The sequence below is a fragment of the Camellia sinensis genome, chromosome 2, assembly GCF_055761805.1.
Source record: "Camellia sinensis isolate YWXY chromosome 2, ASM5576180v1, whole genome shotgun sequence".
NCBI lineage: Eukaryota > Viridiplantae > Streptophyta > Magnoliopsida > Ericales > Theaceae > Camellia > Camellia sinensis.
Genome location: NC_138962.1, coordinates 218,135,712 through 218,157,903, shown reverse-complemented (window position 1 = coordinate 218,157,903; position 22,192 = coordinate 218,135,712). Strand labels below are relative to the sequence as shown.

The 22,192-nt window shown below is 33.6% G+C and overlaps 1 protein-coding gene and 1 long non-coding RNA gene across 9 annotated transcripts; one reads left to right on the top strand and one right to left on the bottom strand.

Moving 5' to 3' along the window:
- Positions 1-1,106: 1,106 nt before the first annotated feature.
- Positions 1,107-18,196, bottom strand: LOC114259772 (uncharacterized). Of its 3 annotated transcripts, XR_014362571.1 has the most exons (8): positions 17,914-18,196; positions 17,011-17,081; positions 16,640-16,787; positions 13,974-14,156; positions 13,827-13,873; positions 12,211-12,852; positions 10,147-10,224; positions 1,107-1,411 (listed from the first exon to the last, which is right to left on the bottom strand). It is a non-coding gene; the product is annotated as an uncharacterized LOC114259772 (long non-coding RNA). The 3 variants fall into 3 exon arrangements; XR_014362569.1 differs by having other exon boundaries at positions 17,011-18,195; XR_014362570.1 differs by lacking the exon at positions 1,107-1,411 and having other exon boundaries at positions 9,685-10,224; positions 17,011-18,194.
- LOC114286946 (V-type proton ATPase subunit F-like) lies at positions 2,403-7,399 on the top strand. Of its 6 annotated transcripts, XM_082917007.1 has the most exons (5): positions 2,403-2,796; positions 2,862-2,917; positions 4,501-5,097; positions 6,287-6,369; positions 6,838-7,399. In XM_082917007.1, the coding sequence occupies exons 3-5, from the start codon at positions 5,046-5,048 to the stop codon at positions 7,030-7,032; spliced, it is 330 nt and encodes a 109-aa protein (XP_082773133.1). In that variant the 5' UTR covers positions 2,403-2,796; positions 2,862-2,917; positions 4,501-5,045; the 3' UTR covers positions 7,033-7,399. The 6 variants fall into 6 exon arrangements, with proteins under 6 accessions (XP_082773133.1, XP_082773135.1, XP_082773134.1 ...); XM_082917009.1 differs by lacking the exon at positions 2,862-2,917; XM_082917008.1 differs by having other exon boundaries at positions 2,403-2,917.
- Positions 18,197-22,192: the final 3,996 nt, after the last annotated feature.

Genomic DNA, 22,192 nt, shown 5'->3' with positions numbered 1-22,192 from the left:
AATTATGGGTTAAATCTAAAATTCATGGATCACTTGTTTGATTCCAATTTAAAGAAACGAAATTTCTATTTCCTAATGTAGTAAAACTCACAAATGTTTGGTTCTTTAGAAAATGTAGAAGTATATCATCCCAATCAAGATTTGACAACTACAAACAACACAATCATTATGTGCAACATAGTAATTCTCTTCATTAGTATAGCTTTCAACTTGATTATTCATGTAACATTCAAAATTATATTATAAACTACAAAAATTATGAACCTAAAAATATAAATGGAAAAGTAGACCTTGCATTCACAACCTAGAAAAAAAAATGCGAGTCATTACCTTCGCCCACATTCCAAAACATAATCTCTTCCATGGTTTTGCAGCATGACACTCTGTCATCTGCAGCCCGAAAATTCATTCCCAACTCCAAAACCTACATTTAATGAATTTCAAAATTCTTTTGGCTAAGAAACATATTATGACAAGAAATAATGCATTATTAGCATAAATCCACCATGAGTCGTCAGCATCATCAGTGGTTTAATGGAGAACCCTCATTTTTGTGAACACAGGAGGTGGTTGTCCCATATACAGATGCTGAACGATTGGTTCTTTCTGTGAGTATACCAAAATAATTCTCAGTTTGTTGAGAGGTTGATAATCAGAACCAAACAACGCATTGAAATGAATCAAAAACACAATTTTTATACATCAAACTCATCCAAAATAAAGTAGTAATGCCATTTTTTAAATTACAAGCCATAACAGAAGGCGTTTTAGTTTAAAATTGAAAACGCCACAAAAACCCACATCATTTGTATGTGAATTTCGAAAAAATGTTGTTCGTATAGTAAATGAAATATCCCTCAAAGACAAAGGCACTTTGAAACAAGAGATATGCAAATCATAAAAAATAGTAAATTGTTGGTTTCTTTTCTCTCCCAATCTTTTCACTTTTTGGAGTGACTCAAAATTAGGGTTATAAGAGAAATGGGTTTCTCTTCATTTCACCCAATTTCTCACCTTTTTTATTAATCCATACAAGTGATATGAACTAAGAGATATGCATTTCTTTCCTTCCCAATTCACCCAATCTGAAAGGGCTAAGAGAAGTAACTGCAGAGTCATGCTACATGCTTTCCACAACAGCATATCATGTTGAAATAAATCAAAAAGAAGCTCTGCAGCATCACACGAGTGATAAATGATAATGCAACAAAAACAATACATTTCATCATATTCAATTAGATACGTAAACATCATTAAACTTTTCCTTCTACAAATATTTCCATAGCATTTATACCTCAGATCACCTTAAAAGAGTGGCCCGGACAACTATCCACTCTTTTTTCTTGACAGAGCACATATGAGCCAAGCGGAATTCTGCATCAAACCAGCTCTGCAGTGGGCCCATTTGAGGCTGGTAATATATATGTGAGACTAGTCAATTGCCAGGAAATGGAATATCCAATAAATAATATTCAAACAACTTTTACTTCCCTAAACATGTCAAAAGTTCTTCTAAAAATACAGCATGACTCTCTAAAGGTAGTATTCTCATGCTTTGTTTTGTTAATCTAGATTTTCAAGATTTGACAGCATCTGTGACTATTTTGCCAAGTAGTGTAGCCAATTTTAATCATCAAAAATAACAAATGTTTCCTATATTATAGTGCTTAAGCATTTCTTCCAAGAGCATCTCTTTTTCAGTGTAAGTGTTGCCTTCCAGTGCTTAAGCACGAATCAAATTGTTAGGTTAAAATGACTTATGAGTTCAAATGAAGCGCAGGTGCCGGTATAGATACCGATATGGGTACGTCAATATGTTAAAATCTAAAAAAAAGTAATGTGCGACTAGGGTACATCAAATATTTATTTATTTATTTATTTTAAAATTTATAGCTAAACATTCCACCTACAAATATTTGTTTATTTATTTTAAAATTTATAGCTAAACATCCCACTTACAAATCAAAGTTTAAAACAATAGCTGAAAAGAGAAATTACAAAACCAAAAATAAATCAATATTCAAAAATACCAACACAATACTAAAGTAAAGGTCCCGTTTGGTAGAGCTGTGGAAAAATGATTATAGATTATACCTTAACATATTATAACTTATAACTGTGAACATAAACTGTTAACATGTTTGGTACAGCTGTGGAATTATGAATTTAAGCAGCAGAATAGTGTTTGGTTGATAAGCTGTAAAATAACTTTTTACTGTATAATTGTCATTTTTGCCCATATATGATATAAAAATGATTATTTTATCATTTTTTTCAATTTTAATTTTAAAAAAGTTATTTCATTAATAAAAATTAATATAATTAGTATTACAAAAATTATTATTTTCATTAATATTATCAATTAGTATAAAATTATTTCATTTTTTCATTATAAACACTACTAGAAATATGAGTTTTTGCGTCTATTTTTTTGCGACTGATTATTTAACCGTCGCAAAAAATCACTTTTTTCCATAACAATCCTGTTTTGCTTAACCCCCAATCGTGTTCTTAACTGAACAAAAAAAAAAAAAAAAAAAAAAAACCCCAAAGTCGTGTAAAACTTGCCCTATCCCTTTCACTCTTATTTCCCAACTCTCTCTCTCTCTCTCTCACTCTCAAAACCTCACAAATCATACTGGTAATCTCACAAATTCTCCTCTCTCTCACTCGACTCTCCACTCTCTCTCGCTCGACTATCACTTTGATGAAGATATGAAGATTTTGATCGATTGTTGATGAAGATTTGAAGATTTCGATCTGCTGTTGATGAAGATTTGGATCGATTCATAATCGGTAAGCCTAATTTCTATGTATGAATCCAACTCTTTGTCTCTGTAATCCCGGTGTCTTTCTTTCAGCTCCCAAATTCTCTTCGACTCATAGCTTTGTTCGATTTCAAAGATCAACATCAACGGTAACAACATGAATTTTTTCCAATTCAATTTATTATTATCAATGCGGTGCAGATTCTGATTTCGAAACATCTTTTTGATTCGAAGATTCATTTTATTTTTTATTTTTATTTTTTTAGATTATTAAATCTTGATTTGCTTTGGCTTTAAAACTTGATTTAAACATTTCTCTAGATTATTTGCTAAATTTCATTTAGTTTTTGAACCTCTTGTTTGTATGCTAAGAAAATTTTAGGAACCAACCGAATTTCAAACTTTTAGTATTATGCTTTTATGTTTGTTTGGCTAGAAAACTGAAGCTCACCTCAATTAAGGTAAAATATATATATATATATATATATATATTTGTTTTCCTGTGTCTATGTTACATTTTCTTAGCAACCAAACTGAGCATAATTTGGTTAATCTTTGAATGATTTTTCTAGTTTATAATCTTGTTGTTCTGCTTTGAATTCTTCTTGGTTACATGTTTTAGTCGTAGTTGATTTCTATATTGCTCTGTTTAATTTTGATTTCAAGCTCTCTCTGCAATTTTCAATTTCAATTTAGTTTGAGAAAGCTCAGAAGCAATTTAGATCTTGAATTAAATGATGAATTACTTGGTACTGATATCTTTCTCTCTCGTTTTTGAATTTGAATTCGATTCATATAGCTAAATGCATAGAGCATTGAATATTTGAATGCGTGTATCTATTGTCTTGCAAACATCTTCGTGTCACAAATAATAGTCATAAGCAGGGAGATATTGATGTTTGTGGTTTGTTGAATTGAAATGTTTCACTATGAAGTGATAGATTTGGAATTGGTATAAAAAACAACAGGTTAAAACTTGGGCCTCAGCGCAAGCTTGGATCAGGTGCAAGCTTGGATTTGAGGAACATATATTTTCTGTAAAGAAATCTTTTCTTATTGTTAGTTCTCTTGCATATCTGCATGTGCTTATTTTTCGTAGAGAATTTTTGCATGTGATATTTTTGTAGTTTTCTTGATACCACAGCTGTTAAATTTGACTGAAGCTTGTTGAAGTCAATGCTCATACTTGGGCAGATTGATGTTCTGCTTTGGCTTCATTTCTGTGAATATTTTATCTCTGGAAAAATCGTGATAAGTGGACAGAAAGAATGATAGTGAGAATTTATGCTGACCTGCTTATTTAAAGACCCATTTTGCCTTAAAGAAACAAACATTAGAATTCTTAAATTATATTAAATTCTTCTGTCTTTATAGAATGATAAAATTGTGCCCTAGATTCCTCTTCTAGAATTCAAAATATAAAATGATCATTAGATCTTCATTGGTCTCAACCTTCCAAGTCCAAAACCAGAAGGTATTATAAGTTGACATTACTACTGCCATTATTGTTGCCACCATAATTACTGTTGTTGCTTCTTAGATGCCCATGTCACTGAAATAGGGCTTCTAACCCTGGAAAGACCTTTGTCAAAGTGCACCCATATCAAATGCCCTTGAGTAAAGCTCATATATTTGTTGTTATTTTCTTCCTTGAAATAATCCAAACTCTGTAACTGGTTCGTATATTTGAATATTAGTCTTTGCAGTTTAACTCTTACTTTGACTCCTTCAGGTTCCACTACTTCGACCGAGTAAATGGAATTAGGACTCCCTACATTTGTCAATTGCCTTTTGATCACCTTACTCATCTTCCTGGACGTGAACATCACCGAAATCAAGGGATAATTGATGCTAAAACCCCTGTTCTCCAGCAAAGTCTCATGGCAACTCACATTCCTGTGAGTAATTATGAAAATTTCTGATTTTGTGTATCCCAGGGTGCACAGATGAGTGAAATACTCATCTGGCCTGATATCATATACCAGTCCTGGATTGATGGCTCTCTTGGGGTTTACATGTCCAGCTCCAGTCGCGAAAACTCCTGTAGGTTTGTCTCCATCTATTATTGGCCTTCCTGAATGGTCTGTGATTTTCGCTGTTGTCATGATTGCAGATTTAATAGCTGCTGGGGTCTATGTTAGATGAGCTAAGTGGATCAGAGCAGCAATTCCACCGACATGTGGACAAGCCATGGAAGTCCCTGACATGACAGTGAAGTTCACTCTTCTAGAATCTTCTGGAAGAGCGCTGGGGCCCAAGTTTTGAGGCCAGGCAGCAATGATGTTCACTCCAGGAGCAAGATTGGATTTGAGGAACATATATCTCGATGGTGTGTTTTTTGTACATCTCTTATTTCATATAGGAATGATGTTCACTCCAGAATCCCTATATTTAACATTTTAAACTGATTTTTGGTATCTGAAATCCATACCCACTAAAAAAATTATCATTTCATGACGAGAAATTGGCTTCATAATTAAATTGGACAAATAAATAAATAAATAAATAAATACAAACAAGAAAAGATGAATTTGATGACTTGGGAGTGAACATAGCAAAAAATTCGTGTTGTTAGTGGGTGACTCCATTGAAGGAGGTGTTGAAGGCTTTTTTGTGAGTGGATTTTGAAATTGACTCAAAGCTAGTGTACCTCTTTATTCATTTCAACTAACTTTAATATGTAGAAAGCACTTTGATTTCTTCATCTCTGAATCTGTTCTCACTGTTTGGTCAGAACTTGGTCGTTGATTTTCGCATCTTATGTGAGTTCACAGTCAATAAATGTGCAGTGGATTTATTCTGTCTTCTCTTACGTTGAGTTCCCACAAGGATAATGCAGTTGCAGATAACAGTACTGATCATGTGGCTTGGTAGGTTGTTAAAACAGCATCAGATATGTTTTTGCTTGTCCCTGACATCTTGGTGTATATTTATGAAGGTCTTTAAGATGACTGCTAATGTGATGTTCAATATTGCTGGAGCTGATTGGAGTTAAATTTATCTGATGTAGGACACAATAATTGGATTTTTATTGGCTGGAGTAGGCAATGTGGATTTGCGGAGAAAGACAAATTACCTAATTGTGGACTCAAGTATGCTTTTGAGCTCCAAATGTTGTGAAATTTTAACGTTTTAGGCATATGATGAATTGAAAAGCTATCTCCAATAAATGACTGGATGGTCAACATACTTTAATTTTATGATAAAATCATTAAAGCCTGCTAGTTACTCTTGTCATTTATGCTGTAGATTTTGTTTCTCTGTAACAGAATAAGCAGCTAAGGAGATTCAAAATTTGCTTTAAAATTGTTAAGAGAGAGAGAGAGAGAGAGAGAGAGAGAGAGTACTTGAAACTACATGGGTTTCAGATGCTGTTATACTGCTCCAAATTTTTGTTCTTGCCCTGTATCCTTAGTTATGGAATTAGAATCTATCCTTTCCCCTGAGTTAATTTCAATTCAATTGAATTTTTGGATATTCTTATTTTGGCTTATAAATGTTCTTTTATTATGGCTTAGAAACAACTGTTAAGCAAATTGAAGAAGCATTCAAGGAGTTTACAACAAGAGATGACGTTGCAATAGTGATGATCAGCCAATATGTAAGTTTTTGTTCTACTCTATCATATTTTTGATTGATTTTAATGCTCTTATGTGGTATGACTTATGCATATGATTATAGTGCATGCTTATACCCTATCAGATGTATCATGAGCACCCTAAGATGCTTTTTTTTTTCTTTTTCTTCTTTATTTAAATTCTATCATGTGAATGAGAAAAAATATTAAAAGTTTATGATGAATAAGTATGGGTCGTGTCACAGATTTAGCATGTTACATTAATGTTTTAGTCAATGGGACTTCATACTTTGGTGCTGAATTTACTAATGCTTCCTAAACTTCAAGTTAAACCTTTATTGCAACATTCATATAAATCACAAAGTCCCACAATTATTATAGTCCGGTAGTAAGAGACGAATGAGTACATTGATTTTGTGGTGGTGTGATTTTTCATTTGTCATTTGATTCTGTGGATAAAACATTGTCTAATGCAACAATGTTCATCTTTAGGTTGCAAACATGATAAAGTTTTTAGTAGATAGCTACAACAATCCAATTCTAGCAATTTTGGAGATTCCTTCCAAGGACCATCCTTACGATCCAACACATGATTCTGTTCTTTCAAGAGTGAAGTACTTCTTCTCTGATTTTCCCATTTTATGTGTTGTATGCTTGAATGTTTGTTCTTTCTTTATTTATTTCTAATTTGGATTTGCAGATTCTAGCAGTTTGTGGGGTTACTCTCTCTGTCTCTCTATCTCTCCCTTAAAATTTTAATTTCAGTTCAACTTTTACTATTAGATCACCAATTTCAATATTTTAAGCTCACTAATATTGGTAATGAGTTTTTGAAAGTCTTAAAACATTTTTTTCCCTAGGTCAGTTTAGTGAAAAGGTAGATCTTTTGTGGAATTGATTAAGACTACACCATAATGGTAATGGGATAATTTAATCGCCTAGTACGCATCTTTTAACATTTTTGCTTTATTATCCATCTCACTAGCTGGTGGGGTAACTTGGTATTTATTAAAGAGTATATTCCCTTGCGTTAATATGGAAATTTTAGGCGTCACATGACCATTAATTTGTTATTAATGTAACATTTCTCAAGTTTTTATTTTTTTGTTCAAATTGATGAAATGAAATATATAAAGCTTGACACTTCATCTGTCGATTTTGTGTTTCAGATGCTAGTTGATGATATTAGTGATATAACAATTACTAATGATGGTGCTATAATACTCAAGATGTTATATGTTGAGCATCCTCCTGCAAAGGTGGAAGAATAAAGCATTCATTTGGCTGAGGTTCAAGACCGAGAAGTTGGAAATGGGACAACTTCTGTGGTTATTACATCAGTCAAGTGATCCAGCAGATAATGATGCATGGAAAGATAGTGACCGAGAAGCTTGACGCTTTTTTTTTTTTCCTAGCCCAGTTGAATGGCTCTGAAGAACATTAAGAGTTTCAAGCATAAGAAATGACAGAAAAAAAAAAATTAGAAATTCACTTGGTTGAGTTTATTTTTTAGTTTCTTATTGATAGAATTCACTTGGATTTAATTTGTTCAATGTAGTCAGATTTTTGGAAAGATCATAAATCATAACAATGCACTATTTATAAATGTCATTGAAAACTATTTGCGACGGTAATAAGATGGTCGCTAATACATTGTAGGTAATTTTTATTCTTTTTTTGCGACGGCAAAACATCAGTTGCTATAAGTAGGTTAGGCGGTCGCAAATAATTTGCGACTGCTGTTTTGCGGTCGCAAAAAATATTTGTCACCCCCACATTCGCGACCCCCATTTGCCGTCGCATAGGCCGTCGCAAAAAGTCTTTTGCGACTGTATTTTTATTATTTGCGACGGTTTGTAACAGTCGCAAAAAGTACTTTTTTTAGTAGTGAAATTAATTAGTGTTAATTAATGGCTTAATTAGCATCAATGCTTCTTTTTTCTTTTTTTTTTCTTTTTCTTCATTTCTTTTTTCTTTTTCTCCTTATTTTCTTTTTCTCCCTAGTATTAATGTTGTGGTGTCATTACATTATTTTTCTTTATATTGATTTCAATTAGTTATTTAATAGAAGTTATATCAATTTTATTTTTTTTAATTTAGTGATATTTCAATTTTTTTCTTTTTATTTTGTGATATTTCATTTTTTTTCATTTTTGGTAATTCATTTATTCATTTGACAAATCCTTTCATTTTTTTCAATTTATATCATTTTTTAGTGATATTTCAATTTTGTCATTTTTAGTAATTCATTTATTCATTTGACAAATCCATTCATTTTTTTCAGTTTATATTATTTTTTTTTAGTGATATTTCAAGTTTTCATTTTTAGTAAAATTATTTCATTTTTTCATTATAAATTCATTAGTGTCAATTAATGGCTTGATTAGCATCAATTAATACTAAAATTGTTAATTAGTATAAATTAATATAAAATTTATTTCATTAATATAAAATTTTTAATTAGTATCAATAAATTAATTAGTATCAATTAATGGCTTAATTAATATTATGATTTTTAATTAATTATTATTATTAGTATCGATAAAGTTATTTCATTTTTAATTTATTATTATTATGATTTTTTTAATAAAAAAAACACTGAAAACCTCCCCAAAAAAAAAAACACTGAACTTCATCGCCGGAGAGAGAGAACCGCAACAACGAACCAACGCCGGACGACAATGGACAGTTGATCGTCACGCAGTCAATGGTTAGGATTTCGATCGCTAAGCAAGGGTTTTGATCGCTAAGAGAGAGAGAGAGAGAGAAAGAGAGATTTGGTTCGTGAGTGTGAGAGAGAAGGAGAGCACTGGTTCATGAGAGAGAGAGAGAGCACTGATGCGTTGACCGCCAGAAATCGCCTCTCTCTCTCTCTCTCTGTCTCTCTCTCAGAGAATGAACAGTGATGCTTGGTGGTTTATATAATGGTAATTTGGTAATACTTCGATTTAGTAAAAGACATTTAAGTAATTTTGCCTCTCAATTTGTAGCTTCTTGCTTAAGCTGAATGAGTAAGCACCCCAGAGGCCACTCAGCCAAAAAGCACTTTTTTGGCTTAATTTAAGCTACAAAAAATGATTTTAAGTTTCACCAAACACACCAAAATAACTTAAAATAATCTAAAAGCTGAGTTAAGTAGCTTTTAAACTCTACCAAATACCTTGAAAATCCTGAACCTGATGAACTCATATTTCTATAACCATTAAGACAATAATTTGTGAATTCTTTCACTTCATTCAAGTATATAATTTTCAAATATTTAAATAACAATTTAAAAACATCAATATTATGAAAGTAACAATGAAACATCAATATAATTTTTAATATTCCTATAAACATCAACAAAAAAAAAAATTATTTTATATAATTCTAATTATCTACTAAGTATACAACAATGAGTAGAAGAGGACAAAATTACTTAATAATAGTGTAAAGAGTTGGTAGTTCCAAATTACTTAAATTTTTTGAAAATGATTAGAGAGGAAAAAGATTGTAAACTTGAATCAAATTCCAACTTTTAAAAAATAAAACTTTTAAAAAAAATCAATTGTTGTGGAGTACCCACCCTGTATCCATGGAGTACCCACTGCGTACCCATGATGTATCCATCTTCCCCAAACCGTATACGGTGTTACACGTGCATCCGTATCAAAATGTGTACCCGCACCCGGTAAGTATCCGGTACTTATATGGCAACATTTTTGAAAAACACCGAAAGAGAAATGAATAAATCTCAAAGTGACTCAAAACCTTTGAATAGAATCAATAACTCAAAAATTTCAACAAACATTTCAAGATTACCTTTTTCCCAATCAATTCAAGCCCTGAAGCAAAATTCTCCAATTGAGCACTTCCATACATTTCTCTTTGAAGATATTCCTGCAGTAAGATATTAAACACTTAGACAAATACACACTAAGACCTTTTAGCAAACAGTTGATGAGCTCTTAGAAGCTGCAATGTCAATTGCAAATGTTGCAAATGTTCTGTCCGTGTAGCGCTATAAACAAGTATGTCATCAAAAAATACCAATATAAACCTTCGTAGATGTGGTCTAAAAACTTCATTCATGAGACTCTGGAAGGTAGAAGGCGCATTGGTCAGCCCAAAGGCCATCACCAACAATTCATAGTGCCCATCATGAGTCCTAAATGTTGTTTTTGGAATATCGGGGGAATGAACTCTAATTTGGTGATAACCAGCCTGTAGATCCAATTTAGAGAAATGTTTGGTCCCCCACAGTTCATCCAAAAGTTCATCAATTGCTGGAATCGGAAATTTATCCTTTACAGTAGCTCTGTTCAATGCCCTCTAATCCACACACATTCTCCAATTTCCATTCTTTTTCTTCACCAACAATACAGGAGATGAATAAGGACTTGCACTAGTTTGGATAATCCCAGATTGAAGCATTTCCTTGACTTGCTTTTCTATCTCAGATTTCTGGAAATAAGGATACCTATAGGGCCTTGTATTGGTTGGTTCAGTTTCAGGTTTGAGTAGTATGTGATGGTCATGAGGCCTCACTGGAGGAAGATGTTTAGGTTCTTGGAATACATCACCATACCTGCCCGAAATGTCCTTCCTGGCTGTCCACTTGCAGAGAGAAGACTTGAGCTACAACTCCTTGTGCCTGTTTTTGGAGAAGTTTCTGCACCTTCCTAGGGCCAATGACTGTCAATTCCTCCTTACCACCCCTTAAAACATGTTTTCTTCCATTCAAGCGAATTCCAAGCTCAAGTTCTTGAAATCCCACTTGACTGGTCCTAATGTTACCAACCATTGAATACCCAAGACCATGTCACACCCTTTGAGTTGCAATACCCTCATATCAGCCTGAAAACTGGTGCCCTGCATTTCCCAATTGAATCCATTGCATACAGCTGTGCCCATCAACTTAGTTCCATCAGCTACTGATACTGGAAGAGGATCTGTAACTGTAGCCTCTATTCCTGACCTTTTAACCACATCTGGGCTTATGAAATTATGGGTGCTACCTGAATCTATAAGGATTATGATTAATCTTTTCTTGACATTCCTTCTTACCCTCATAGTCATGTAGGAGACTGAACCAGATAAAGCATTAATTGAAATCTGCAGCTCCTCTTCTAGAATATGTACTTCCTCTCCCCATCTTGTTCTTCTTCTTGGTCTTGGTCTTCTATTTCCCCTTCCATAGCATACAGCTGCTTTCTTTTGCAGATACGGCCTCTTGTATACCTTTCATTACATTTGAAACACATGCCTTTTGCCCTCTTTTCTTCCAACTCCTTGCGTAATTCTCTTCGATTAGGGGCTATGGAACTCACCATCTGGTTAGGCCTGGACAAACTAGATGATGGAGTTTCTGCCACCCTAAACCCTTGTCTATATCTCTTGGCGATGGTTTCAATACTGCTCTCTTGTAACTTGGCCAATCCAATAGCCTGGTTGATGCCAGTGGGTTTAAACATCAATACCCCAGCCTTGATATCATCCCTTCAGCCGCTAATGAAGCAACTAATGAAGAAGGTTTTTGGCAAATTTGGTAAGCCCTAACAGATGTGACTTGCCTTAACTTCGTTAAATCCCCCATCGCATCTTCATAGGAATTAGGGCCAAATCTGGAAACTACTCCCTCTTGAATGTGTTCCAATTGATTTGATTGTGACATTTCTCAAACCATTGGAACCATTGAAGGGCTTTGTTTTCCAAATGCAGTGAAGCCAATTTTACCCCATTTCCATTTTCAATTGCATTATAATCAAAGAATCTCTCACATTTGTAAATCCAACCCAATGGATCTTTCCCACAGAATTTGGGAAAATCAATTCTAGTATAACGAGTTTGAAATTGATTGAATGATTCAGGGTTTTGAACCCATACCTGAGATGTTTCCTCAATCTCTTGATGAGACTCATAAACCCTAGATGCCACCTGATCGTATTGATGCTCATTGCTGTGATCATCTCTTTGATTTCATTGATATCCTTCATTGATTTCTTGATATCCCTAATATCCTGTGCTTGCTTTTCGCCATTCTCTTTGAGAGATCGAATTGCCTCCTCCATTATTTTTTATTCCTACTGCCTAGTCCCATCTGCCATTTCTTGATTTCTTTCACAGGACGAGAATGCCTGCTCTGATACCAATTTTACAGCTATGGAAGAAGAAAGCTAAAATGGAAAATAGAAAGAACAAGGGAATACAAACAGAGCTCTCTCTCTCTCTCTCTCTTATTCCAAACCAAGAAAATATCATATTACAAAATGCATACCTTTCCTCTCTGTAACACAGCTATCTATAGCTAGAATCAACTCCTAACCGTCTAACTGAACTAACAAACTCACCCTCGAAACAAAATCAAAAATTGGTTACAACTAAATCACAATGAGCTAAAGAATAACCAATTTCTTTCTAGAACATTACATTAGGGAAAAGAAACTATCCCAAGAATCTAGGCTATAGTTTGTCTGAATCTGTCGTTGAAGGTTCATATTCCGTTCCAGATCTGAGCAGAAGCCTCACCTGAGAATAAAGGAGAAAGATCAACATTAGAAGAAAACTGTTACGGTATTAACCATCTTGCAGAAAGAGGAAAGAGGACCCTCAAGTTTAGAGATCACCTGCGGCAGTAAAAGTAGTACAAAATAAGGTTAGCAATTTAGAATTAAAGGATGGGGATTTGAAAAGTAGATAAGTAGCTGGAACATAGCTTATCTAGAACTTCTTCCATCAATTACGAGCTTTTTCGGGAAATTAGTTGTCATCTATGTTACATTGCCACTTCCAAATGTATGAAGTACCCGTGTCAGACACTAGACACTTGGGTAAGGGTATGGGTATGGGATGTGTCCAACATGCAATTGTACATTCATCTAGCAAACATATTTTTCCATGTCTTGTGCAGATGTGTCCACACTTGCAATTGTATAGCATCTTATGAATACCATTTTACCTTAGAAAATAATACAAGATTAAGAAATATAAATATTTTTCCATGTCCCAGTGTTCTTAGACAAGAGATTAGATGAATCAAACACTCATACACATATATGCACCCAATACCCATAGTTGAGTCCATGTTACATAGGTTGTCATGAAGAAACTGTAAAAAGAACATTCTCACAAGTTGTCATGAAAAAATTGTAAAAAGAACATTTCTCACTTTTAACCTTGTAAACACGCATTACAATATTGTAGAGTTTTATATAAAATTATATTTTGTGATGTCTAATTTTTTACTACTAAACTTTCTTTTTGTTCCAAAGGACAAAACGATACACTTGTAAGTTGTAACACAATACATATATACACACACGCTTACCTTCTGCTAATTGTACTTGTGAAACTTGTTGATCTAGTGGACTTGAACAACTTTACAGCAGAGAGTCAGAAGAAGTTTCATCTTTTCTTATTTGGGACAAATATTATGAAAATCTGTGAAATTCCTCAAACCCTAAAGCTCGAATATAATCAACCGAGATGATTTAGTTACTTACGAGCTGTTGTCCAGTACCATCTCTGTTGGAAGCATTCCTCAAACAACCTAGAGAACAGAAAAATCAAGAAATCCACTAGCAATACACCTTACATGGTAGGTAAAAGCAGGAAAAAATAAATAAATAAATAAAAGAGAAATTACGTACTCCTTTGATCTTCCGGTAGCAGAAAACAAATCTGCCCAATGTCGGCCATCAATTTCTCTTGCAACACTAACAACCACATCAAAATACTTGGGAAATTTTTATTAAATCACAAGTCTTCTCTAAAAGAGAGCAATTGGTAACCATGCTTAGGGTCTGAGAACTGGTTTTTATTTGCACTCTTGCCTATAAGAAAGTCGTTCAAACCAACCAAAAATTAAAAATTTAACCCATGATCAAGGCATATGGAAAACAAAAACGTTAACAGAAAATGTCAGCAGCAGAACTCCCTAGCCAAACACCCCTACTCACCCCAAGTGAGGATCCTGATATAGGACGAGTAGGGATTACTTTCCAACAAGTAGTGAGCCCGTTTAAGTATACTGGCAGCGGCAACAATAGACTTATAGGGCTGGATTTGGTAAGATTTTGTGGCTGTAAAAATACTTTACAAAAATAATAAAATAATAAAATAAAATAGGAGTTTAAGGGTTTGTAAAAGGGTAGGATTTTGGGAATGAAAACACAAGTGTTTAGGGGATGTTGGTTGGCTGTCTATGAAGCACGAACACCTCTCTGAGGGCTACGTATCAATGTCGGACACGTGTCAGACACAGACATGCATCGGACACGCAGTTGACACATGTCCAACACGTTGCAGAAGGTGTCTGAATTTTTTTTTTATTTTTTTGCACCAGGACACATAACGGACATGTTTGGATATGTTCGGGACACGTTCAGGGTGAAATTCATAATTTATAAAACTTCTGTGGGGGTCAATTTGTAAAAAGCAAAAGCATAACATGTAACCTAATGCTCGTTAATAGACAGAGAGAACAGAGAGAACACCTGGTTGCTTGTGGGTGGTCGTTCGTCGCTCGTTGGTTGTCATTCGTTGGTGGTCGGTCGTCGACGGTCTGCTATCTAAGGTACAACTTCGCTGCTCTTCTACATTCTTCTTCTTCTTCGGTCTTCTTCATCTTCTCCGATCTTCTCTCTCGTCTCTCTCAATCGCTCTCAGCCGCTCTCTCTCTCTCTCTCTCTCTCTCTCTCTCTCGCAGTCGCTCTCTCTCCCTCTCTCTCTCTCTTTTCTGATCTGCTTTGACCTTTTCTTTTCTTTTATCTGATTTTTTTTTTCTTTTATATGGTCAGTTTTAGTGTAATTTATCTATCTCTCTCTTCTATTTTTTTTTCTGATTTCATTTTATATTTTCTTTTCTCTCACTCTGCCTCTCTTATTTTAGTGTATATATATATTATTGATTAATTTTGTTAATTTTAATAATGTGTTTATTAATTTTATTATCGGAATTAATTCTTAATTCTGAAACAATGGCTATTACGGGTGGTATTTTTTATTACCTTTCTCTGATTTTTTTTTTTTATAATTTTATGACATATAATAATAAATTTAATTATATATATTGAACGTGTCCCCAGCATGTCGTGTCCCTTATTTTTTGAAAATTTGCGTGTCCGCGTGTCCGTATCGTGTCCATGTCATATCACGTGTCCGTGCAACATAGGTGGAACAGTGAAATAAACGGTAACCATGCTAGAGAGAGAGAGAGATGCTTCACCCTCACAAGAGATAGGCCAATCATACAAACACAATCTCAAATTTTTATAATAATAACTCTTCTCCTCAATCATTAAGTTACACATATATTTATAGGCTAAAAACTCCTAATTTTACAGGGACTATAATTCAAATTTAGAGAGTAAAAATATTTAGCAACTACTAAGATTCTAAACCAACTATGACTTCCAATTCTACTTCAATCATAATAAGAAACTTTAATGATTTCTAATTTTACTTCAATATCAAAATAGGAAATTTAGACTTTTGACCACTAAAACTATTTTAGACATAATAAAACCCATATACAATGATCCATTTAATAACTTGACCCAAAATAAAACCCGTGGGTGACCCCTACAATCCATGTCCAATAATTATTGGAATTACCATTATACCCTTAATTATTAAAACCTGCTATAATGACACGAAGACTCAAAATTATTCCAAATCTTTAATTCTTGATGTCTTAAATGTGCTTCATTTGAAATTTCAAATTTGCTCTTTTTCTTCTTTCCATGATCTTCATCAGATCCTCTAGAGTGATTTTTCTTATAATGATCTTAGAGTAATTTTTTTGATGCCTAAGATTTAATTCTACCAAAGTTGAAAGTACAATAATCATTTCACCTTCCAACTCTCAAACCTAACATTATCACTCTATGAAAAATCACTCTAGAGGATCCTGACTCACTTGAGTAACCCGAGACCCCAAGCCAAATATGATATGCCCCCCATCCCAATCACAGCAAGATGGATTACATTTTCCTGATAACAAACATTTACCATACAGCAAGGATTGATCATATACAAGCAACTCCCCCATAAAGAGGGAAAAATTTACCAAACAGTTGCTTAGATCAACAAAAACAGCAGACCTCTCAGTTAGAACAGTAATTAGGGTAGTAGAGCTCAGCAGCTCACTCACTTCAGCATCAGTTTAATTTCATTTAATTCCCAGCACCATCTCAACCCAACAAAGCCATTCCATTTTGTTGAATCTTCAAACATGATTTATGACAAACATGAATGATGCTTAAAGTCACGAGGCTCAGAATTGGTATAAGTTTTTTAAATTAAATAGAGTCACCTGGAAATTTCAGCATCAAATACTGTAAAAGGAAGCCACTCCTGGCAATGGGGAAAATGAGGTTTTGCACTGATAGTTGTGCCAAAAGTAAAGCTTCCTCACTCTTGTCCCTCTGGCGAACATGATATCAGAAACAGAATTGGGAATCCTGTATAAGAAAGAAGTAAAAATCAGAACACCACAAATACTGTGAATTCACCATGCTGCCACGACAAACTTATTACAAAATCTGGTTAAAAAATCACTAAGCAGTACTAAACATATGTTTAAAAAATACAACACTTTTAGATTGATTAATCTTTACATACAAAAGTGTTAAGAGTTGAAGACTTCCTCATGGAATATTACAAAAGAATGGGACCCAGTAGTACCTGAAGAAGGAGTCTGAGTAGGTAATGCAATATAGTTTGAGCTTGAGGAGATGGCTCAAAACATGGAAACTCTGTGCGTGATGAAAATAACATCCTCCGGTAAACACCAATAACGACTCCAGAATTTGGAAGAAGACCAAGAGGGTATACCTCACAGTCAAATTCCAATTCAGGATCCAACTGAAAATTAATATCAAGTTGCTTGACCATCTCGGATTTCATGAATCAGCTATCCGATCAGCATTATAATCCAATGAATATATTTCTACAATTAAAAAAATATCTCAACTTTAAATATGTAAGAGCATCTCCAATCCTTTACTTTTCTTTTTATCAAATTTAAGAACTCAAAAATCATCTCCATTCCTTTCATCAAAGTTCATCAAATCAATGGGGAGTCATTTTTTTTTCATCAAATTGAGAACTAATCAAAGTCCTTTTTTTTTTTTTTTCTTTAAAGATTTTCTTTTTTTTCACCTAATTTCAAACACCTTTCCCCTTTCATTTTCCAAATCCCTCCCTACAACCCCCAACCAAACACAGCAAATTTGAACTTGATAAAAATTTAAAAAGATGATTTTTTTTCCATCAAATTTGATAAAAATGGAAATTTGGGATGAGAGGAGATTTTTTAGAAAGATTTTGATGAAAAGATTGGAGTAGTTCATATCAAATCAAAGTTTTACTTAAATTTCGAATCAAATTAGTTGAAAATTTTGGTGAAGGGTTGGAGATGGTCTAAATGATCTAGCCCTAATGGCTATACAATGGAAAATCATGGATAGAGACAAAATAAAAGGCATAAACAAAAATATTGCATCAGAAACAGAGCAGTAAGCATGTAGATTTGTAAGAAGTACAAGTATTTCTACTGACACTGTCTTGAAGAAGTGAAATCATCACCTGAGATGGTGACTGATTCCGCCACCTGATGATCCGTAAAATGGACAATGATTCATCCTCTCTCGCGCCAAAACGAAAAGGAAGTCTCGCACCATCACCATCGTTACCCACTTGTGCTCACCTCACCATTTTGGAAACTCAGGTTCTTCTTCACTCCCTACATTTTGCAAATCTTCAATTGCAACAATCTCTGTTTATCAATCTCATTTTTTTTATTTTCACGTTTTTTGAGGTTTTGATTCCATAAGCGCTCTGCACCGGACTATCTCTGTTTATCAATCTCATTTTTTTTATTTTCACGTTTTTTGAGGTTTTGATTCCATAAGCGCTCTGCACCGGGGGAGAATTCTACTATGCTCATTTTGGCAACAAGTGAAAAAAAAAAGTTAATTTTTTAGTCTTTTTAATTTTTTTTAACCAAAAAAATTAGATTTTTTAATCAAAAGAAGTCAATTTTTTTGTCAAAACAGCTATTAAAAAAATTAAAAAATTAATTTTTTTTTAATTTTTCAAAACACTCGTATATATGTCATTTTTTTTCTTTACATGTATTATTTTGAAATTTTTTATTTTATCTCATTTATATTTAGTTATGATTTTTTTTCATTATAACTTAAAAAATATAAAATTATACTATTTTTGTAAGAATTTTTCTTAAATATGGCTTAATGTGACTTATGCATGATTATACTAGATTCATCTTATTAGATAAGATACATGTACATCAATTAGATGGTGACTAATTATTGATGAATGCACTTATATATACAATGTATAGAAGACTAATGTTAATGCATTGAATGTGATGAATTCATTATGAATGAATCTTAGAGATGCATTATGTATCTATCTTAGAGATGCATTATGTATCTATTATGAATATATAAGATACATTAATCTATCTAATGAATTCATTAATATAGAAGATGCATTATGTATCATGAATGTATAAGATACATTAATCTATTTAATGAAATTCATTGAATGAATGGATTCTTTGATGGGAAGAATACTAGTATAAATAGTGTAAGGTCTCAATTCACACTCTCCATCAAAAACTCAAGTTATCACCACCAAAAGGCTCCCATCGCCTAGAGAGAGAGAAGTGGTTTGAAGATCTTAGACAAGTCAGGAACTTAAAGATCAAGGTCTTCCATTCAAGGTTTATGTTTCTTACAAGAGGATTTCATACTATCATGGATCAAGGTATGTATTTACTTAAGTTGTATAGTAGAAGTTCACATAGTTTTCATGTACAGAATTGAATCCTTAATGGCTTTTAGTTTATGTTTCGTAAAGTTTTCTATCAATTGGTATCAGAGCCGTGGTTCTCAATTCTGATGCAAGAAACGTATAAGTATGAATTTCATTTTATGATGATGTTTGGTGTAACAAGTGCAAAACCTTGATTTACACTTGTCCAATTTTTTTTTTTATTTTTGGCCAATCTTTTATTCTATTGATATTAAAATAAAAATTAAAAATTATTGAACAAGTGGTAATTAAGATAATGTTTTATGCACTTATAATGTTTTGTTACACACCTTATGAGTTGAAATATTGTTGATCAGCCCAACGGAGGTTCAACACTATGTATGTTTGAACAACCGAAATGATTAGTATAACAAATATAGCAATAAGTTTTTCTGCCCAACGGTGATAAACTTCTCACGTGCTTTAGTTAATAAAATAAAATAAGAGACATTTGAGTTTTTCTGCCCAACGGTGATAAACTCGTTACAGTCTTAATGATTGTTTTATTTTATTTTATTTTATGTTGTTTATTTTTATTAGTCATCTCATTTACTTTTATGAATTGTTAAAATATATTGTTATTCAGCCCAACGGAAGGATAACTTGATTTCGTATCTAACTAATTATGTTTTATAGTTAGATATATTTAACTTGTGGTGTTATTTTTATGAGATGTGAAAAGTAATTTTCTTGATTATGTTATGTAATGGATATTATGTGTTTGCAGCATTAAATCCTACTGCCATTAATAGTTACTTATCTGGTATTAAAGCTTTGAGTGGAACTAATTTTAAGAAATAGAAGGAACAAATTGGAATTGTTTTGGGAATTATGGATTTAGACTATGCATTAAGAGAGCCGGCTCCTACAAAGCCTAATGATACAAGTTCTAAGGAACACATGGCTTTATATGAAAAATGGGAATGCTCTAATCGCTTAAGTCCAATGATTATGAAAGGCTCAATTACGCCTGCAATTCAAGGAGCAATCCATGTTTCTGAAAGTACAGTGAGATATATGAAATCTATTGAAGAACAATTCATTGGAACTTCCAAATCTCTTGCTAGTAGTACTCTCATGATTAAAATAATGACAATGAAATATGATGGTTTGAGTGGCGTTCATAAACATATCTTAAAGATGAAGAACATGGCCTCTCAATTAAAGGGAATGGACATGGAAATTTCTGAAGGTTTTCTTGTTCATTTCATTATAACTTCTCTTCCTACGCAATTTGGTCCTTTTAAGATCAATTATAATACGCAGAAAGATAAGTGGAAGATGAGTGAGTTAATTGCCATGCGTGTTCAAGAAGAAAAGAGGCTTAAAGCTGAAAAGCCTGATATGGCTCACCTTACCACTTTGGGTCCAACCAAAAAGATTTTCAAGAAAGGCAAAAGTAAGAAGAAGAAGAATGCATACGATGAAACTCACAAGGCTAATGAAGAAAATAAGATTCGATGCCATTTCTATCGAAAGAAAGGTCACATAAGAAAGGACTGTCCAGGTTTTAAAAGTTGGTTGGACAAGAAAGGTAACACTCAATGTTTTGTGTCTTATGTATCCCTTTTGGTAGATGTTCCACCAAATTCTTGGTGGATTGACACTGGTGCAAGTATTCACATAACAAATTTCATACAGGGATACCTTACAAGTCGGAAACTAAATAAAGGAGAACGAACCATTACGGTTAGGAATGGAATAGAAGTGGACGCTGAGGCTATTGGCATCCTCTGTCTAATTTTAGACTCTGGTTTCACTTTAGATTTAGTAAACACAGTTTATGTTCTTGTTTTTATTAGAAACCTCGTTTCTGTTTCACAACTTGATTCCTGTGGTTATGAATTTAAGTTTGGAAATAATAAAGTCTCTTTATTCCACAATTCTTATATGATTGGTTCTGGTATTTTATATGGTAATCTTTATTCATTGAATTTAGATTCCACTTATGCACAATCTCTTTTATCCTTTAATGTAAACAACTTGGTAAATAAAAAGAAAAAGCGAGTGAATGAATATTCATCCATGCTGTGGCATAAGCGTTTGGGCCACATATCAAGAGAAATGATGGAACGTCTTATTAAAGAAGGACACAATTCATACTGATATATGTAGTCCCTTTACTGTTCCAACTTGTCACGACCCAAACCCGGCCCTATGGGTTTAGCACCGTAACCGGCCAGTAATCCGAGATTACCGAAGGCCTGCAGAACAGTAATACAGTAATACAGAGTACAGGGCCTGGCGGAAGCCAAAACAGTAAATAAACAATGTCCAATAAGCTGTGACAGTCTGTATGCAAAAAGACTTTTCATACATTTATACATAAACAGTACAGAACAGTATGCACAGTATTTACAATCATTCAGACTAGGGACTCAATCCCTGCATAACAGTATAGTAAACATTCAGTCTATACAGAACAGTAAGACAGTACAGAAGGGGGGATTCTAAAACACCCCTAAGCCTTAACAGGATAAGCTCGGAACCTCGCAGTGAGACACATAGGCTGGCTTGACAAAACTGGAGTAACCCTGACGCCTCTAGCCGCGGTCTGGTGCCTGAACACCTACATATATATATGAGCAGTGAGCTAAAGCCCAGTGAATAACATAAAGCGTAAAGAGGTTAAGCATGAATGTCCTTACAGTATGAAAACAATTCATTTAAACAGTATTTCAGTCTTTCAGTCAGTACCGTCATATGTGGTACATCCATTAGCATAACAGTACAGTAAGCAGTAGGTCTTAAAAGACCGAACAGTAATGATGGCCATCAGTCAGTAAACAGTAGTGGTTCCAACGAGGGAACCGACAGAGAATTCTGTCACAGTAACAGTAAACAGTGGGTGCTAAGGATGCCACAATACAGTTCAAAATATAGGATATACATTCATTTAGTTAACAGTAATCAGTTCAGAAAACAGTACAGTTCAGTTGTTCAGAAGATAATCATTTGTGAACATATCTTTACACAATCGTTACTCACAGAGTTTGGGCTACAGTATGCTAGAGCGTGCCTCTCC

What these genes read in the sequence shown, in the direction of transcription:
- LOC114286946 (XM_082917009.1), top strand. Translation starts at nt 5,046, where the DNA reads ATGATGTTCACTCCAGGAGCAAGATTGGATTTGAGGAACATATATCTC. An exon ending in GAGGAACATATATCTCGATG is followed by an intron (nt 5,098 to 6,286) that starts GTGTGTTTTTTG and finishes ATTATGGCTTAG; the next exon opens with AAACAACTGTTAAGCAAATT. An exon ending in TAGTGATGATCAGCCAATAT is followed by an intron (nt 6,370 to 6,837) that starts GTAAGTTTTTGT and finishes GTTCATCTTTAG; the next exon opens with GTTGCAAACATGATAAAGTT.